The sequence below is a fragment of the Sarcophilus harrisii genome, chromosome 3 (assembly GCF_902635505.1).
Source record: "Sarcophilus harrisii chromosome 3, mSarHar1.11, whole genome shotgun sequence".
NCBI classification, from domain to species: domain Eukaryota; kingdom Metazoa; phylum Chordata; class Mammalia; order Dasyuromorphia; family Dasyuridae; genus Sarcophilus; species Sarcophilus harrisii.
Genome location: NC_045428.1, coordinates 306,199,148 through 306,218,746, shown reverse-complemented (window position 1 = coordinate 306,218,746; position 19,599 = coordinate 306,199,148). Strand labels below are relative to the sequence as shown.

The 19,599-nt window shown below is 36.4% G+C and overlaps 2 protein-coding genes across 10 annotated transcripts in view; one reads left to right on the top strand and one right to left on the bottom strand.

Annotated features, from left to right (window-relative positions):
* CEP63 (centrosomal protein 63) overlaps positions 1 to 12,566 on the bottom strand; it is a 48,823-nt gene extending 36,257 nt beyond the window's left edge. For 6 of the 8 annotated variants that reach the window (XM_031959764.1, XM_031959765.1, XM_031959767.1 and 3 more), the window contains exons 1-2: positions 12,322 to 12,516; positions 3,663 to 3,731 (exon numbers count right to left, since the gene is read on the bottom strand). In XM_031959764.1, coding sequence (XP_031815624.1) covers positions 3,663 to 3,731; positions 12,322 to 12,359 — 107 coding nt within the window. In that variant the 5' untranslated portion in view covers positions 12,360 to 12,516. Of the gene's footprint in view, positions 1 to 3,662; positions 3,732 to 11,800 lie in introns of all 8 variants that reach the window. The other 2 variants (XM_031959766.1, XM_031959763.1) reach the window with 2 other exon arrangements.
* Positions 12,567 to 12,631: 65 nt separating this feature from the next.
* On the top strand, positions 12,632 to 18,177 carry ANAPC13 (anaphase promoting complex subunit 13). Of its 2 annotated transcripts, none has more exons than XM_003763706.4 (3): positions 12,632 to 13,193; positions 14,446 to 14,607; positions 17,028 to 18,177. In XM_003763706.4, exons 2-3 carry the CDS (start codon positions 14,509 to 14,511, stop codon positions 17,151 to 17,153), a joined length of 225 nt encoding a protein of 74 aa, XP_003763754.1. In that variant the 5' UTR covers positions 12,632 to 13,193; positions 14,446 to 14,508; the 3' UTR covers positions 17,154 to 18,177. The 2 variants fall into 2 exon arrangements, with proteins under 2 accessions (XP_003763754.1, XP_031815631.1); XM_031959771.1 differs by lacking the exon at positions 12,632 to 13,193 and adding an exon at positions 13,198 to 13,271.
* The last annotated feature ends 1,422 nt before the right edge of the window (positions 18,178 to 19,599 follow it).

Here is a 19,599-nt window from a genome sequence, read left to right as displayed (position 1 = left end):
CAATTCCAGATTCTTTCTCTATCATGATCACTTGGCAATTACTCAGCAATCTCTTTTCTTTTGAGGTTCATTCAAACCATATGTATCATCTGATCAAGATTATGATAGCTATCATCTACCAATTTCCAGGACACTTCCCTTGTTCCTCAATAAACTCAGTACCTGCCTCACAGCTTCTCTCTCCTTAACTTCTGCCCTAGTATTAAGGGATTTTCACATACTGATACTCTTTCAGATACCCTAACTGCCCAGTTCCCCAATGTATTCATTTTCTATGATTTATTCATCCACCTAACCTTAGCTCTACAAGGATGAGCTACTCTTGACTTTTGTTCTACCTCCATGTTTGGAAACACTAAAATTCCTTTATTTACTCAGAATCTTTTATCACTCTACCTTTCTCTTTGCCTTTTAACTCCAAACCTGTTTTTTATCTTTATCATGATATCTGATCCCTCAATCCTTCAGTTCCCAATTCCTCCTAAAGTCCTACACTCTCCCTTCTCCATTCTAACCCCCCCCCAATAAACCAATTCAACTCTATATTATCCTTCTTTTTCAAGTCCATGGTTCTTTTACTGTATAACCAATTTCACCTTGCCAAGTTTCAACATTGAATTACTTCTACCATCCACTGTTTTGCCAATTATTCACATATTGTTGAACAAAGAGAAAAATCATAAAACTTCCTGACTGAGGCCACTACAAATATATATAACATGTCACATATAATCTCAATTGGCAAGGCAATCCTCTCATATCCTTTTAATCAATTCAATTCACTATTCCTATTCACCACTCTTCTCTACGTTATTCAAATTAAACTGCTCTTCCAAAGTAAGCAATAATCTCTTATCTGCCAAATCTAATTGGCCTTTTCTCATTCCTCATTCCTTCCAATCTATCTGTAGCCTCTGACATTGTTGATCCCCCTCTTGGTTTTGATACTCTCTTCTCGCTAGCATGTGGTGATACTGTTCCTTTCTTTTACCTTATCACCATTCTTGTCTCTTTTGCTGGATCTTCATTCAGGTCACACCATTAACCACAGATTACATCCTGGGCTGTCTGCCCTTCTTCCTTTCTCTCATTTTGGTTCTTCAACTTTCATAGATTAAATCATCATATCTATACAGAAGATCATTAGATCTATTTATCCAATCCTAATCTCTCTCCTGACCTACAGTCTAATAGACAATTGGAGATTTGAATGAAGATCCAGATATAGCTGTCTTCCATATCTGGAATGTTTTCCCTTCCCATCTCCATCTCCTGGATTCCTTCCATCTTCAGCTAAAATCATACCTTCTTCAAAAACCCTATCCAGATCCCTACTAATGCTTGAGCTTTCTGTCTAAGAATTTGTCCTGTAAATATTTTGTTTGTATATGGCTATCTGCATGTTATCTCTCCTATCAAGACTTTGAGCTACTTAATAGGGAGGGGCTGCTTTTGTCTCCCACCTTTTTTGTTGTTGTTAAATCTGGAACAAAGAAGATAAATGCCTGGTCTTTATTCTAGAGAAGTTCCCTACATAGAATACATTAAGTGTATGAGACAATAACAACTGAATCTACAGTTTTTGTTATATAATTTTCACCATATTACTGGAACTGAATTAATGAAGGTTACCTTCTTACTAATTACCTAACCCTGAATTCAGCTCCATTGACTATATTCCTAGTAGAGTAGTCATTTTGGCAGAGCCTAATTGAGAACCATAACACAAACATACAATATATGAACTGTAGCCTAGACATGGTTTTTTTTTTTAACTAGGCACTGCAGAAACATGCCTTATTCTTTTTCTGGAATCCTATATTGCTAAAAACTTCCATATTACTATCATAAAGAGTACAGGGGCTCCTATTCCTTGGCTACTGCAAAAGAAGTTTCCTGTTACATAAGGTAAGAAACCAATCAATCATGTTTTGAATAAGGACCCATCTCTCACACAAGGCGTGGTTCTCAGTTGTTAAGCTGCCAGGTGTGAAGAATGGAACTCAAGTGTCTTCATATAGATATGGAGATGATAAAAATTTATTGTGATCTATATATACCAAGTCCTGAGAACACTCCTCTTAAAGTATCTATTCTAAGCCATTATTTCATCATCATTCAACTCTGCATTTTGGCCTCTGACCTCATTATTTAACTGAAATTATCCTCCCCAAAGTTAAAAATGACCTCATAGTTGCCAAATTTAATAGTCTTTTGTCAGTCCTAATTTTTCTGAACCAGCTTCATTTGACAACTATTGACTACTTTTCCTTCCAGTATACTCTCTCTTACTTGTCTGACCATTGCCCAGTCTTATTTGCTGGGTCATCTATAATGCTCCTCTATGCACATTATGGATATGATAAAAGTTAAAGATAACAAGAAAAAAGGTCTGGCTTTTCTAAATTCTAGAATTCAATCTTTTCAAATATAGCAAATGAATTTGTGACAGAAGCATTTTAATAATTTTTACAATTAAAATCATTCTTTTCTCCAAAGTTTGTTTCATTAAAAAAAAAAAATGTGAAAACCAACAACTCTTGCTTCACTTTTTCTGGTTATTCATATAGTCCTTGTGGAAAAATTATGGTTTGTTGTTTTGTTTTGTCTGTTTTGAGGCTTTGCTTGCAGGTAGCATGAAGTTACTTTCTCCTAAGCTTAGTTTTTCAACATTTCTGGATTTAATTCTTTACAATTATTTCAATCTTCTCCTTACATTTTAAACCTTTTAAAGGAAACATCAATTTCACCTTTTTATTTGAAAAAAATAGCAAAGAGTCAACAAATAGGTATCATGGATAACTGCTCTGGGAAAATTATTTTATGATTATTTTTCAAATTAATAGAAATGTAGCCTCACGAATTAAAAAAAAAAACAATGTAATTAATATAAAGTTAAAATATTACTAAGATCCAGGAGATGGAAACATAAATGACTTATCTTCTAAAGAGGTAGGGCTATAAAGACAACTTCCTGACCCCTTATTAAGGATGCTGGGAGGGAATGGAAAGGATTCTGCTCAGGTTTAAGTTGGATTGCATTATCTTTGAGGCCTCTTCCAATTGAAAATCTATGAAATAAAAAAAGATACTGAGCACTAAAATGTCCAAAAGAAGACAAAAATAAGGGCTGGATAACTACTAACAGAATAAAAGAATTCTAAATTATTGAGATTTGAGCATAAAAAACTTACACTATAAATCAATCAAGAAATTTGAACTGCTGAAACTTAAAACCCAGATATTAAGACTGCTTTAATAAACTCCTAAAGAAATCAACAGAAGTTATTCTCATAAGGGTAAGACACTTAAATGAGCCTTCCAATTCTTAAAATATATATAATTTTTTTTCTTTTGCTAGAAAATCTCTCTCATTTTTCATCTGAATAGCACAGAGTGCAAATTTTCATAAAGGAAAATGTTTACCTTCTAATTAAGAAGAAAAATTCTGGAAATATAACATTGTCTACAGACAACACATTCTCCACTGCAAGAATTACATTAGTTATCCTAACACAGAATGTTGTTATTTTTTATAATCACAACATAAACTGTTTAAAATTCATGATAAGCAATGAAGAACTCAAGTACTAATGCTAGGAGAAACATCAGCATTGGAAAGAAACCTACTTTTTATTTAAAGCAAAAACAAAAAACCTTACCTTCCTTGGCCCCGACTCTGCATTCCTTCCAACAAAGCCTCCATGACCAAATCACCTCTATTTCGGTAGCTGGGAAGAGAAATAAATACAGGTCATAAAATGACACTTTTCTAGAGTCAAAATTATTAATGGTCAGTTTAATAATATGAAAAGTGTGGCATTTCTTGAGAAGAATTTAGATTTTTGAGGTTTCTTACAACTATATGCTAAGTGCCGGAGATACAAAGACAAAAAAATTTTGTCTCTAACTTTAATTTCTAATTGGACCTATATAAGTCCATCTCAGATGCTTAATGTTTGGTTGTTAAATTAATGAAAGAAAGGTTGCCATAGTAGATAAATTGCTTGGACAGAAACAAGCAGTTTGCTCCTTCATACTTGTTGCAGCAAAAACCTAAAAATCGAATCAGACCAAATCATGATCAAAAAATCCAACAAGAAATCATAGTAACTTCACCAATCCCAGAACTACATAAAATATCACCAGAATATTATTCCTGGGCAATTAGAACGGGAGCTGCTAGTTAAACTAACATCAGCACATGTAATCCAAGAGGAACTGTCTTCTGTGACCATAGACATTTATAGCCTGAAAGATAGTGAGAGCAGAACGCTCCCCTAAAAAATCTCCAAGATGGTCAGAAACATGAAATGGAGACTTTGGAAGCCACTAGGAGTAGAAGTGAACAGTCTGAGTATGGTAGCTTTCACTCATCATCTTACCCATGGCCCAACTCCTTAACACTGTCCTGATATCTGAGGCCTAATTCCTAAGGAAGTAGAAATCAGTAAAGGAACTCATATAATCCATGTTGAGACCAAGCAAGGCCAGAGAAGCCAAGAGAACTCAAAAGCAAAGAAGAGAAAAATCATTCAGTTCTAGAGAATTTAAGAGATGAATACTGGAGTACTGGAGAGATGAGCAAGCAGAAGATTGAGATAATCCAGAAATGTTGAAAAGCCAAGTTTAGGAGCACTCCATAACTGCAAGCAAAATCTCAAAAAAAGAAAAAAATCATTTTTCCACAAGGACTACATGAATAACCAGAAAATGCGAAACAAGAGTTGTTGGTTTTCACATTTTTTTAAATGAAACAAACTTTGGAGAAAAGAATGATTTCAATTATAAAATTATTAAAATGCTTTTGTCACAAATTCATTTTTAGCCTTAAAACTACTAAAAAATTATTCTGGAGGGAAATACTAATGATTTTTGTATTTCAAGCGATTACCTTGACCCTTAAAAAAAAAAATGTTTCTTTTGGGGATTGAGTAGAATAGTAAATAGTACAGCAGAGGAAAAGAGGAAAGGAACAAGCATTTATTAAACATCTATTATTGGCTAGCCACAAACTAAGCACTTTACAAATATATTTCATTTTGACCTTACAACAGTTCTGTGAGATACATATTATAATCCTCATTTTATAGTTGCAGAAACTGAGGCAAAGAGAAGTTAAGTGAATTATCCAGTCATATAGTTAGTATCAGATGATAAATTTGAATTCAGGTCTCCTGAAACCAAGCTCAGTACTTTCTCCACTCTAGTTAACAGTCCCAATTGCATTTGTAATCAGAGGACTGAAGTTCAAATTCTGCCTTTAACATGACTAGTTTTGTGTTCCTGACAAATCACTTCTCTTTCTTGTACCTTAGTTTGGATATCTATATATTTAAAAAAAAAAAAAAAGAGGGGAAGGATAGTGTTTTGATTAAATTATCTTTAAGGTCCCCTCAAACTAAAAAATAAAATAAAATCTATAATCTTACAACGAACAAAGGCAGTCAAGAGAACAAACTTTGTCCTTGGAAAGTCATTTAGCTTTTCTGTGCTAAAAATGAAGGGTATGAATCAGAAAACTCCAAAGTTCTTTTCCTGAAATGTAGAGCACAAACCAATAGCACCAACCACTAGATGGCAGTGGTGAGTTCCCTGAAGAGAAATTTTCAAAAAATTTCTTTCTTGAATTAAAAAATTTTTCTGGATTTCTACAAATGGCACATGCATCAAAAGAATAATTTGTGTGTTCAGCCTCAAAAAAAACATAGGAACTGAAAACATAACCCATTCCCCCAACTACCACTAGCGTGTATACACACACACACACACACACACACACACACACTACATGGCACTAGAAGCTTAGACAAATAGAAAGATACATACGTATATATTTCTCAAGAAAAGATTCGTTTCTTGGTCACTTAAAATATACCTCAACCATTCTGATACATGGTACAAAGTGAAGAAAATTCTGGAACTAATGAATAAAGAAAAGTCATGACACAAGACAGAAGCTCAAAGACATAATCTTAACTACCTAGAGAGGAGGCCTTCAAAACAGCCTCGGTAAATATGGATCAAGGAAGACTAGGAGAAAAAAGGGGGGTAGGGAGTGGAGGTGTCAGCTTACCTATGCCAATTAGGTTTATTGATTGTATTGTGTCTCATTCCTCCAGCAATTTCAACTAACCATCTGTCCCCACACAACCTTTCTTCCTTGTTTAAATTTTTTTTTAATTTTTAACCATTTTAATTCTAAATGGTAAACTTCTGCTCCCAACAAATTCACAAGGCAATGGAAATTTAAAGACAAAAAAAAATCAACAGTCCCAGTCCTTAAGCAGTTTACATTGTATGGGGAATGCAATACATACTGTATTTAGGAAATATACAAGTAACATTGTAACATCAAGAAGCTTCAAAAGAATATAGAAATTAAAGCCAGGGTGGCAGAAAAAGCAGGAGGGGCAAAGAGATGTAGAGAAGACACCAGATTGAACTGTGGTGGGAAAATTCAAGAAAATGTTAGTCATTTTTTTCCAGCCCAGGTAAGCAAAGTGTCTATGGACACTGGAACCAAGATTAGTCAAGTGGAACATTCTAGGAGTAGGCAATGGGGGGAAGAGGAGAGTAGAAGGTAAGAGATTGTGCATTATGCCAAATGGAAGCCCTACAATAAAGTCTGAGGTCAGACACTAGGTTGGAAGAATGAATAAAAAAAGTTGGGTTTTTTTTTTTAATCATACCATGAAAACTATTTGGACAACAAGAATGCTCAAAACACAAACCTAGAAGAGAATAACTCCAAAACATCAACAAGCAAAGTCTCCAAGAAAAACATATTTAAATAAAAATTCCTGGAAGAGATAAAATTGAAGAGCGGACCCCGAAACTCTGAAAATCCTTAAAAAAGAAAATCTCCTTCAACTCTAATTCAGTGAGGGACCCCGTCCCAAAGGACAAATAGTTTCATCTTTGTTATCTGGATGGAGTTGGGTCAGTCCTGAAACTCACTGAATTCAATTCAGATTCTAGCCCTAGCTGAAACCCAGCTAGGAGCCAACTTGGGACTCCACCCACAAGCCCCCTTTAGCTAAATCTCTCATTATAAAAAGAGCCAAACTAAAATCCTCTCTTTGCAGAGGTTACAAACATGCCAGCTATACCATGCTTGGCATCCCAAGGAGCCTCTGTCCACTGGAATTCTCTTTCCAGTGCCATCCTCTCTTTACCCTCAGCTATTTCCCTAACCAGATTTTAACCTTACTTCCAATCCCCATAACAAACCTCTTTTATCAATCTAAGTTTTCAGGTCTATAAATTCCTTTACAGGGGACCCTCTGCACCGCCAGAAGGGAGTCCCCAAAACTTTCTACCCTTTTGCCAAATCCTAAAAGGTTGCAGGGGAGACAAACCCCTCCATTTGGTTCCCTGAACCCCAAACCTGCCACTAGACCTCATTTAACTCCCTGACCACCAGAAACCCTAATTTTATTTTGGTTCCCTAAATCCAAATCTCATCAAAATGATAACACTCAAGGTGAAAAATTAAAAATAAATGAAAGAAAGACTTGGGGAAGGAATTAACAGCTTGACACAAAGGATACAAAACCTTGCCCTCCAAAAAACCTCTCTGAAAACTGAATGCACCAAATAGAAGTCAATGACTCCTATGTGACAATAAGAAATACTGAAACAAAATCAAAAAAAAAAAATTTAAGGAATATACAAAATGTCATAACATAAATGACTGACCTAGAAAACAGATGGAAGAGAAAAAATTAAGAATTAATGAAAATCCCTGAAATCTATTATCAAAAAAGATCCAAGGAACCATATTTCAAAAAAATCATAAAACAAAGCCTGCTCAGATCTCTTAGAAACAAAAAACAAAGTAGAAATAAAAAGAATCCATCAATCACTTCCTAAAACTCCAAAATGAAAAGACCCAGAAAAATCATGGTCAAAATCTAGAGTTTCCAGGTCAGAGAAAAAAATACTGAAAGCAGTCAGACAGAAGTAATTCAAATATAGCAAGGGGCCATAGTCAGGATCACACATAATTTAGCAGCCATCATTATACAAAGGATAAGAAAACTTAGAATATGGTTATTTTGGAAAGCAGAGGTCTACAGCTAAAAATAACTTCCAAAGCAAAACTGAGTAATACCGGGGAGAAATGAACATTATATAAGCAGTCCTTAAATAAAGGCCTTCCAAACATTTCTGATAAAAAGACCAGAGCTGAATAGAAACCAGGAAGTTCAAACAAAGAAGTTAATATTAAAAGGTAAACCAAAATGAACAATCATAAGGAATTAAATAAGGATAAAATGCTTACATTTAAATATAATATGATACATGTGTCCCCCTATAAACCCTATCATCATCAGGTTAACAGATGGAATCTAATTAGACAAGGCCTGGATGTGTTTTGTTATATCCCAAGAATGAAAATAAGACAAGAAATACACTGGGATGGAAGGGGGAAAAGAAAGGAAAGGAATATTGAAGAGAATTATATCACATAATCAGGGTATGCAAGTAGATATTGATACAAGGAAGGAGGAGGAGGCAGAGTGAATAGCTTACACTATGGTGTAGGAAAGAATACACACACACACACACACACACATATTAAAGAAATACATTCTAATGGATGGGAATATGAGGGAAAAGAGAGTGAAGGAGAATTAGGAGGCAAACAAAAGAAAATAAACTAAAGACATAAAAATATTTCTAATTCTTTCTGAAGTGACAAAGCACAGAAATCTGAGGGAGTATCCTTAATTTGGGGAATGGTTCAACAACTTAATATGTATATAAACGCAATGGAATATTATTGTGCTGTAAGAAATTATGAAAGGGATATTTTTTTTCAGAGAAACCAGGAAAGTCTTACATAACTAATTTTGAGTGAAATGAGCTGAACCAAAAAAGAAATGACAACAATATGTAAAGAAACCATTTGAAAGAATTAAGTTTCTGATTAGTCTAATAGCAATATAATTCCAGAGGATTAATAATTAAAGTGTATGTGTATGTATGTGTGTGTGTGTATGTATGCATGTGCGTGTGTGTAAATGTGCTTGCATATGTAGAAGATGGCAAATGTGGAAATTTATTTTGCTTAATAATACATATTTGTAATGGGTTTTATTTTTCTTTTGTTCTTTACATTAAGGGATTGAGAGAAAAGGGAGAAACAAGATTTTTGCTCATTGAAAATATATACATAATTTTTAAAAAGAAGAGTTACTGTAGTATGAGAAGGAAAGTAGTGAAGGGGGTGGTAGTGTGTGTAAAGGAAACAAAGCAAAATAAACTCTAAGGATGTACAAAAACATTTCTAGGTTTTGTTGTTGTTGTTGTTGTTTTTTGAGGTGACAAAGAACAGGAATCTGAAGAGGAGTCTTATCTACATTCCATACTACTTAACCTGTGCTTGAAGGAAGCTAGGGATTCTATGTGGCACAGAAGAAGGTGGAGTACATTCCAAATATCAGGGGAGGCATGGAAGAAAGAATACAATTAAATAATTCCTACTTCAATTTCTCTTTTCATAACAACTATATAAAGTTAAGAATTTTTTGCACAGGGTATGATACAAATTCTAAAACCCAAGACCAGAAAGCTGGTGTGAAGTACAAATTAAAGTTCTATCTGATTACCAGCTGCTTCCTGAATAAAGCTTATGTATGTACTACAGGAATTAGATACTGGTTATTACTCACAGATATCAGCCACATTTTACAAAGTAATAAAATAATATTAAGAATAGTTAAATGACTTGCTCAAAGTTACAAAGCTTGTGTTAGAGGGGAGATGTTCTTGCCTCAAAGTCTAGAAATTTATCCATTAGCTGAACTGCTTGGTTCATGGTAAAAAGTAAAATGATCAAAATATAAAGACAGTAAAGAAACAAAAAGAAAAAATTAGTGAAAAAGAAATCCTTTTGAACTCAAGCACAAAACCGACCTGATGAGTATACTACAATTTAACAAAGTATGCCTTATTAACTTATAATTTTCATATATGAATAAAAATTCATATATAATTTCATATGTAACATATAATTTGTCTTCTGCACAACACTAATCGAATTGTAATTTCATATTTAAATGAATATTACAAGGCTCTACACAGATATAATTTCTTATAGAAATTCTAATAGACCACTTTTAATAAAGAAAAAAAAATACTTTCACTAAATTTCCTTTAGCCAGTTTGGGGAGGGGGGAGAGGAGAAGGAAGGGAAGAGAAGGAAAGGGTTAAACTTGAAAGGTATTTCAAGCAACTAAAAATTATTCCAGGAGTTAATAAACATTTTTGTATCATGGATCCCTTTGGCAATTTGATGAAACCTTTGGACTGCAAAGGTTTACCAGCTATGTCTCACCTAAGCCCACAGACAAAAAGACTACAAGTCTTGGAATCCATAGCAATTTCAAAGTAGTGGTGAGTATAAATATTCAAAAGCGTCTGACTTACAACATAACATAAATATATATGTCACTTCTGTTGGTGACAAAGTCACAAGTACAATTAATACTACTGCGATTTATTAGCCACATTTGTAATAGATAGAAATGGTAAATTTCAACTACAAATTGCTTGATTTTTTTTTTTTTTTTTTAACAATTTCCCATTCAAATTCCTGGGCTCTCAAAAACATACCCATGAAATTCTTCAGGTTAAGAACCGTTAGCCCTTACATAACAAAATACTGATGTCCACATCAATAGACTAGAAAATACATGGGATGAGGTGTCAGAAAAAAAAAAATAGCAAAAGTTGTTATAAAAACGACTGCCTAGGTTTTTCTAGAGAAATTCTGGGGAATGGGCCATAGGGTTGTTTCTTCTGTGAAAAGAGAAGACTGGTTAGTCCAAATAAACACCCAAGGTTTTAGGATTTAGGATTGGAAAGGATGGACAATCTTGCAATAAAATGTATATAGAGGTCAAGTAGCTTGATGTATTATGACTTTAGCAAGAAATCTGCACTTTGAGGTCTCTCGAGGCTCTGAACAGAAAGGGTTAAGTAATAAACCTTAAGCCACCACAAAGGCAAGATGCTGTTATTCTTCCCCTTTCCCTTTCAAAAAGGTACCCTCAATCTGACTCTCCTAGAATGATTTAAATCCAATTGCAAGACAAAAGTCAGTTTGATCAGAAATGGCTTAGAATACAGCAGAAGACTTTGGCTTCTCTGAAGTCTGACCAAGCTCCAAGCAATCCAGACTTCTTGCATAACTCTTGGACAAAATATTGTGATCTGTTGGGAGTAGTCTTCACATGGTTGAGGTAGACACCCTCAACTTAATGAAAAGCTTAAAGCCAATGGGTTAATCACCACCTGGATTAGTAAAAGGTGGCCATTACACACGCTAAAGCTTCTTGGGAGTCATAGGTGAGAGGTGGGTGATAGGTGGTTAAGGCAGATACTCAGATCTGAAGGATAAGGTAGATAAGCAGATTTGAAAAGTGCTCAGCAAGCAATCACACCAAGGGTGCACCTCATATACCCCTAATAATCAGAGAGAACACTGACTCTCAAATCATTCTGGAAAGGACCTTGGAGGTCCCAGAGTCATGGGATCATTTCGAGGAGCTGGAAAGAACTTCAGAGACGAGCTAGTCTAATTCATCCCCATCCCCCACCCTCTCATTTTATATATAAGCAAAATGAAACCCCAGAAAGTTAGATGAGTGGCTCAATTCGGCAAACATTTATTAAGCACCTACGATGCGCCAAGGCTGAGTTACGGGATATAAAATGAGGCTAAAGACAGTGCCAGCCCTCGAGGATCTTACAATCCAATGGGAGAGACAACACGCAAAGAAATAGATACCAAGTTTCCGGTTAAGATCAGAGATGAATGCCTCCATTTAGGACAAGAAAGTGGCTCGGCCACAGTAACGGGTTTCAGTAGGAGCAGGAAATGAAGACTGCAGAATGGAAAGCTCCCGAAGTCTGAGATCGATTTATTTATGCAGCTTGCTTTATATCTCCAGCGCCTGGCACAGGGATTAGTAGGTGCTTTAATGTCTGGACTAAATTGCACCCTGCACCGAGGTCTCCAGACCTTTTGGAGGACGCGGGGGTGAGTGCTCGGGGCCGAGGTGGGGGGCAGGGAAGGGAAGGAGGATGACGGCCTTACAGCCCCCTCCAACTGCTTTTGAATGGCCCGCCACAGCGCGGCGGGAGGCACGTGGTTTGCACAGCCTCCGTTCGGATCGCGGCCACCTCCTCCCCCTCTCAGCCCCCGCTATGAACACGAGGAACCCACTTCGAGCAGGACCCGAGGGGGGTGAGTGAATGAGTCCCGGCCGCTAGCCCCTGCCCTCGGTCCCGAGGATGGGAGGCGGGCACCTGACAGCGGGGTGGGCCGAAGCGCCGGGCGGAGCCATTGTCCAACTTGTCCCCACATCGGCCGGCGAACGCGACGTGGAGGGAAGTGAGGCGAAGAGGACGCCGGGAGGAAGGTCGCAGCCGAGGACGCCGGGAGGAAGGTCGCAGCCGCGGACCCCGCGCCTGCGGACTAGGGATGACCTCGGCCCCGCGACCGCGCACTTGGTGCAGCCCAGCTCAGCCAGGCGTCCACAGCCACAGCCGCCGCCGCCGCCGCCGCCGCCAAGGGGCGCTGCCGGTGCAGCGTCCGCCCCCTCCCCTTTCTCGTTCTCCCGCCGTTACCTCTCCCGACCGCGCGCGCCACCAACGTTCCGCTCCGCCTCCTTGCGCTCCCCCCGCCCTCCGTCCCTCTTAACTCCTGTCTTCGCCTTTTAAAAAAAAATTTCCCCCTTTTATGAACCAAACCAAATTCATCCTCCCCCCCTTTCCTAATGCAGCTGAGTGGACTCAGCCGAGTTCTGCTATTCGCTAGTCCTAAAGGAAAGGAGGGAAGGGCTTTGCGGATCACGTGACCCCGGCGACTTGGCTAGCGGAGGGAGCAAAAGGCGCCGCGGTGGAAGGCGGAAGAGCGCCTGGCGCGCCTGCGTCACGGCCGCGGGACGCGCATTCGCACTCTCTCCGTAGTCTGTCGTCCGGCCCCCTTTCTCGCGGTGCTGTGCGCGTGTGCCTCCCCTTTCCCTCTGGGGTCACTTCTCGAGGCTCTCGGCTCCTGCCTCCCACACTCCTGACCCTCAGGGACAAGAGTCCGAGGGGACTGCCGTTCCCCCCCCCCTCCTTTCTCCTCCGGTCCCGCTGCTCCCAAACCCAGAAGCGGGAACTCCCTGCCGCGCCAGGTAGGCCGTGCCCTCGGGCGGCTCCTCCGTGGCGGCTTAACGAATAGCCTCTGCAGACCTGGGTTATCCCTGAAACGGGTAATGGTTTTACTCGGTTCCGAGACCGCGGGTAAAAGGCAGGCTCCCCGCCACTGCGCGACCCTCTCCAGACATTTTACAGTGAGATTACTGATCGGTCCCTCTCCCGAGATGCTAGCCGAGAGCTAAGGGACAGAGCATTTTGTTAGCGCAGCCAGGTGCAAGCGTGTCTCCCTTCTGTTCACCCGACTTCCTTAGATCATAGGGATTCATTAAGCATCATCTTTGGAAAATGTGCAAAAATCTGCAAATAATCGGCCACCTACTGTGTGCTGGCTCCGTAGGGATGAGAGAACTCTTAAACCACAGCCTCTGCTCTAAATGACCTGGTCTAATTGAGACTTCAGTGTATGAGTTCGACAGCCACATAAAATTACAATTCAGAATTTTTTTCGCTGCTTTTTGTGGGAGATGCTCTGCCAGATAGGGACAGAGAGGAAAAATCAGGGAAATCCTTACCCTCAAGGAGTTTACAATCTGTCTGGAAACTTAAAAGAACAGATTAGTGAGAGGTGACTTTTTTATAATTTAGATTCCAGTGAGAAGAATAGTAGATGACAAAAAAGAGGGCAGCACCTTGAAGAAAACGGGAAAAAAAGTTTGGGAAAAGAATTTAGATGAATACTTTAAAATGTTTATTTTGAAGGAGCCACAGTTTTATTGGTCTGTAAAGAAACATCCATTCACTCTCCATATCCACCAAGTTTTTAGGAAAAACTTCTCAACAAATTTCTATGCTTATAGACTTCCCTAGACCTCTTAATCTTTTAGACTTCCCTAGACTTCTATTCTTAGCCATGTGTTTGTTTTTTATAGAGTTAAATCTGATTTAACAAATGATTGATAAGATGTGCCTGGATAACCACTTGGCAAAGATGTAAGGGGAGATCATACTTTAGGCCCAAACTAAGTAATTTCTAAGATTGCCTCCAACTCTTTAAGAGATTATAATTTCTATTATTTTTTCACTTTAGAAGGTCTGTATAGAAACATGCAATCCTTATATTTTATTCTAATAAACCTTAGAGAAAAAATAAAACTGTATTAGCCTACTGTAGCCAATTTGGGCTTATTTTGAGCCCATGTCCACAGACACAAAACATTTTAATGTATGTTTGGAATAATTCAGAAAAATTAACTAGTGTGTGTGTGTGTGTGTGTTTTAATCCACTAGCTACCAAATTTTTGAACTGTAATTTGTGGGCCATAAGTCTAAGACAATCAAAATCATAAAAGAATGGACAGTGAGGTACAGAGGGATGGAAGAATTCTGGATTTGATTGATGATGCTTGGAGAGAAGATAAATTGCCATATGAAGATGTTGCAATACCACTGGTAGGTAACAGTGCTATGAATGAATGAATAAACATACCATTGTGAACACCATATTTGCTGTTAAGGGAAATCTGTAAAGAGTTAAGGGGCAGATAAGAAAAAAAAAACAAAGAAATGGTAACAAACTGAGCAAAAACAGGAGGAAGGACATATAATGCTGTGGGAGAACTTTGCCTAGAACAGAGTTTTGTCAAAAATACTTCCCTAGTGGATTTGAACCAAATTAAAATGTAGTTGGGAAATATTTTTAAAATAAATAAAAACACAGTAGAACAAAGATAATATTAATGTGTAGTTTTCTAAATCAATAAGTAGCCACAGGTATTCTTAGATACAAGTGGCCTTGTTGCTGTTTTGAATTTGACACCACTGATCTAGACTCATAATAATAATAAGGGCCTTTACCTGAGGCAGTAAAAATAGAGAGGAGGGGATGGATAGATCTAAGAGATCATTTTTTCCAATCCTTTCAAAGAAAATCAGCTAACATACAAAAAGTAAGGGTCATAAAACTAGTTAGTAACAGGTCTCCTGACTCTTTCTAGAGCTTCTTTCAGTGGATGATAGCTAGAAATGACTCAAGAATAATTAAGTCAAAATCACCAAAATAAATGGGAAAAAGGAAAACTTTAAAACTAAATTATATTCTCTTCTTTCTCTTACCTTCAGCTGTCATTCAGTTGCTCTTTGTAAACCTTCATACTTTGATGCTAGACCTTTCCAGATTTTCTGAGAGATATGTTTCACTGTCCATATCCACCAAGTTTTTAGGAAAAACATCTTAACAAACTTCTATGCTTATAGACTTCCCTAGACCTCTTAATCTTTTAGACTTCCCCAGACTTCTATTCTTAGCCATGTGTTTGTTTTTTATAGAGTTAAATCTGATTTAACAGATGATTGTAACATACTTGATAAGATGTGCCTGGATAACCACTTGGCAAAGATGTAAGGGGAGATCATACTTTAGGCCCAAATTAAGTAATTTCTAAGATTGCCTCCAACTCTTTAAGAGATTATAATTATATTATTTTTTCACTTTAGAAAAGGCTTATGATAGATCCTATGTATATCATGAGGACCTACTGAAACGAGAACAATTAGAAAAGGGGAGAAAAAATATTTTTCTTTTAACATATGGGAGGATAGTAATGGGAAATAGTCAAGGGTAATATGCAAGTAAAAACAACCTTAACTGGTTTTGAAAGAACTGTAAAATATTCAGAATACCTACTTTAAAAAATCAAGAACAGAAAATATAAAACTATTCACTAAGTACAATAAATAGCAAACATATATCTTAAATTGAGTTAAGGATCAAGAGAGAAGAAAAGTTTCAAACGAGTCCGAAGAACTAAAAGGAAAAGATATAAAGGAAAAACATCCATTGTGTAGGATAAGGACTTGTATCTATCTGAAAAACTTCCACATATATACTCAGAATTTTAGAAAACTTAGTTTAGGCCAATTGAAATCAACCCAAGAGCAGAATAGAACCAGTGAACCGGATATTTTTAATCTATGATTTTTAGATTTGTTGTACTTTAGTCTTGTTGGCGTTAATCTTTTATTCCAGCTAATGTTGACTGTCTTTATTAGTTTGGTAGTCCAAAATCCATCATTTCATAGGTGTGAATTCTTTTAGTCCTCCACTAAATTGAGTCATAACTCCTCCATACTGTAACTGTCTTCATGAGTCAATAGGTCTTAAAAATGTTCCTCATTTGATGTCCAACTTTCTTGGAATTAACATCTCTGAATTTAACTGTACCAAACCTCAGCTGATAAAATACACTGTGTATTAGTTTCTAGCTCTGTACTCGAAGCCTTCACAGCTTGGTAGAACTTGTCAGAATGTATGCTTTTTTTAATAAGGAAAAGTCAGTAGTGTTTAAAATTTCTTCTAGCATTTTAATTTCAATGAAGTTAGAAGCAATGAAGGTCTAGTATTAACTAGACCAAAAAAAATTATCAAACACATAATTATGTCTTAAAACTATACAAGTAGTCCTAGCTTAGGAAATTGCTAATTTTTCTTTCCTATTAACCTTGATCTATATGTGCTATATCAAGAAAAAGAAAATGAATTCTCTTAATGCAAAAAAAAAGAAAAATAATCAGTGGTTTTTTGTTATTTTCTGTATGATGCTAGTGCTTCACCCTAGAAATTCTTGTTTTTTCTTTATATTAAGAATTTTACATATACTTGTAGATGCTTCTTATAAAATGTAAATTCTTTGAAGGTAGAAACTTTTTCACAATTTCTTTTGTGTCCTCAATATATAATAACATATAATATGTTACATATAATAAATACTTCTTTATGCTCATTAATTACTGGGCTAATTGTTGACTTTCATTTAATGAAATATCAGCTCTTTTGGAACATGTCATTCTGAGTTCTTCTTTCACATTTTCAGAATGAACTTCCTGAACCAGAACAAGATAATGGTGGCACAACGGAATCTGTCAAAGAACAAGAGATGAAGTGGACAGACTTAGCCTTACAGTATCTACATGAAAACATTCCCCCAGCAGGAAACTAAGTTCTTATCTTTCATGGACAGATTATTGTGTGTCCAAAATGTTTTCTTCTAGGTTCCCAAGTTGTATCTTTAAGCTGTGAGCCACTGCTTTGAACAGTTGATTGTTGTCAACAAGGTAGAATCTGAAAATATTTATTCATGAAGAGATAACGAATTTAAGTAGCTTAATATTAAGAAGATTTTTAACAAGTATTTTAGGTTCCATGAGCCTAACTAAATCTCTTCATTAACTTGTCTTAAAATTTAAATATCTACCTATAACTTTGATTTTGCTACCATTGTTATAGGTTAGTACAATTTAATTTACTATTATATTTTCTTCAGTAGAAAGACAAATAGTAGGAGAATGATGTCAAAATACTATACTTTGTCTTGCTTCTCTGCTCATTGTCATATCAAGGGGTAAGACAAAGAATGCATTTGACCTTAGCTATTAAAAGCTGATGAGTCTGTTATTCAAATCTACCAGGACATTGAGAGAAGAGCTCAATTTTATAATTGTATTTCAAGTGGAAAATTAGCTGGGGTAGGGCTCTGCCTCTAGTCATTTATTTTTGAGTTAATGTATTTACAACATTGATGCCATTAATATGAAGATAACTTATTACAGATGGTTGGAATTCGTTGTTTTGTTTTGTTTTGTTTTCTTCCATTAAATTTGATTTGTACATAAAATTATTCTTTTGAATAATTTCAAAATTTTTTTGCTTTCAAACAAAAGTACATTGTGCAATTTTACAAGCTAAAAAAAAAAAAAGTTCAAGAAATGCTTAAACAAAAGTCATGGATTGTTCATAAGGATCATAGATAGAGCTTAAAGGGCCTAGAAGTCATTTAGTTTAATCATCTAATATTACAGGTCAAGAACCTGCAGCTCAGATACTTCCTCCAAGAAGATACAGGTAATAAGTGGCCGATCTGGGATTCTGATCCCCAGATCCTTAGGCAGTGTTCCGTGTTTTTTCTTCTACAATATGCTGCCTCCCTAATTCACAGCAGCTAGTAAGAGAAAACTACGGATGTTCAGAAGACATCCTAAACTTGTGAGTTGAAAGCAATTTCCATGTTCTTCCATAAACCATTTTCAAGAATACTGAGCTAGCGAGAACCCCATGTTAGATACCAGAGATTCAAGAAAAGCAAGAAAAGGAAGGCTCCATATTAGAGGAAACTTAACTATAGGGAATCTTTAGGAAAGAAATTATAATGCTTCTGAAAATGGGCTCTCTGATTTCTGTAAGCCCCTCTTCTTGATGGAATCCTTACTCTGACTCCTGGCTTCTTTTCTTACTTTGGATCCTGAATTTTAGTGTACCTGAAAAGCTCTGGTTCCTGGCCTGGTATTCAGCTAACCTTTGTCTTTGGTCTCTGTTTATTTTCCCCAGAAAGACTCTTCTTAGGCTTCTTAATTATCCTGTCCCTGGTGCATTATCAGAGTCTTACCCAGCAGAAATCTGCATTGCTAGAATCCATTATGTTGTCTAGTAATGCTAGTTTTTAGTTCATACTAATATACTTGGAAATATAACAGGAAAAAGAGGGGAGAGGAGCCAAAGTTACATTACCATTCCATCTCTATAAAGCTTTCTCTAGCTATTTCAGTCCTCACTGTGTTGACTTCTACCTCAGTCATAGCCTATAATAGATAATGTAACACTTAATAATGTATCTATTTATGTTACTTGCTATTATTTAAGACATGATAGATTCTTCTTCCTAAATTGCCTGTTTGTTCCTTGAGAATGGGATAGTTAGTATAAGACCATATGTTAGTTGTTCTGTATTCTCTGCACATAGGTTACTGAATAAATGCATAAATTATTATTGTAATTTGTATTATTGTATTTTGTATTACTGTAATTTGAACCTTGATTGGTTCAAATACCACTTCCAAATTTTTTTTAACCACATTTGACTTTTGAAAGAAAAAGACAAATTCCAACAGGGATTTGTTTTAAAAAGCATCTTCCAAGGTATATTCTAGCATCAGAATATAGCTGAATCTTTATATCTTCTATACCTGTTGCCCTATACAACAATCATTCATCTTCAGAATTTTGAATCTGAAGCAGTCTCGCATCTTAAATCATCAGAGATGTTATTCTTACTAAGGTTCTAAAGTGAACAAGTATGTTTTATAAAGCTTTTAAAATATGTATATATATTTTAATTATCTTTTTTTGTGCCTTGTACATTGTATACAATATTGAATTCCATTTCAGGTAAACCAAAATTAACTTGAGAGTGTACACCATACCTTAAGTATTCTGGTTAATTAATTGAGGCTTTCCTTTAATTCATCTTACATGATATGTTTACTAATTTCTAAAAACAAAAGCACAAATATCAAACAGAAATAGAAATTTTAAGATTTTATTAGGATTTATTGTTTTGCCTAGTATTGTAATAGACTTCAGGCTAGAGTATTGTGTTGAGTTTGTAGCAC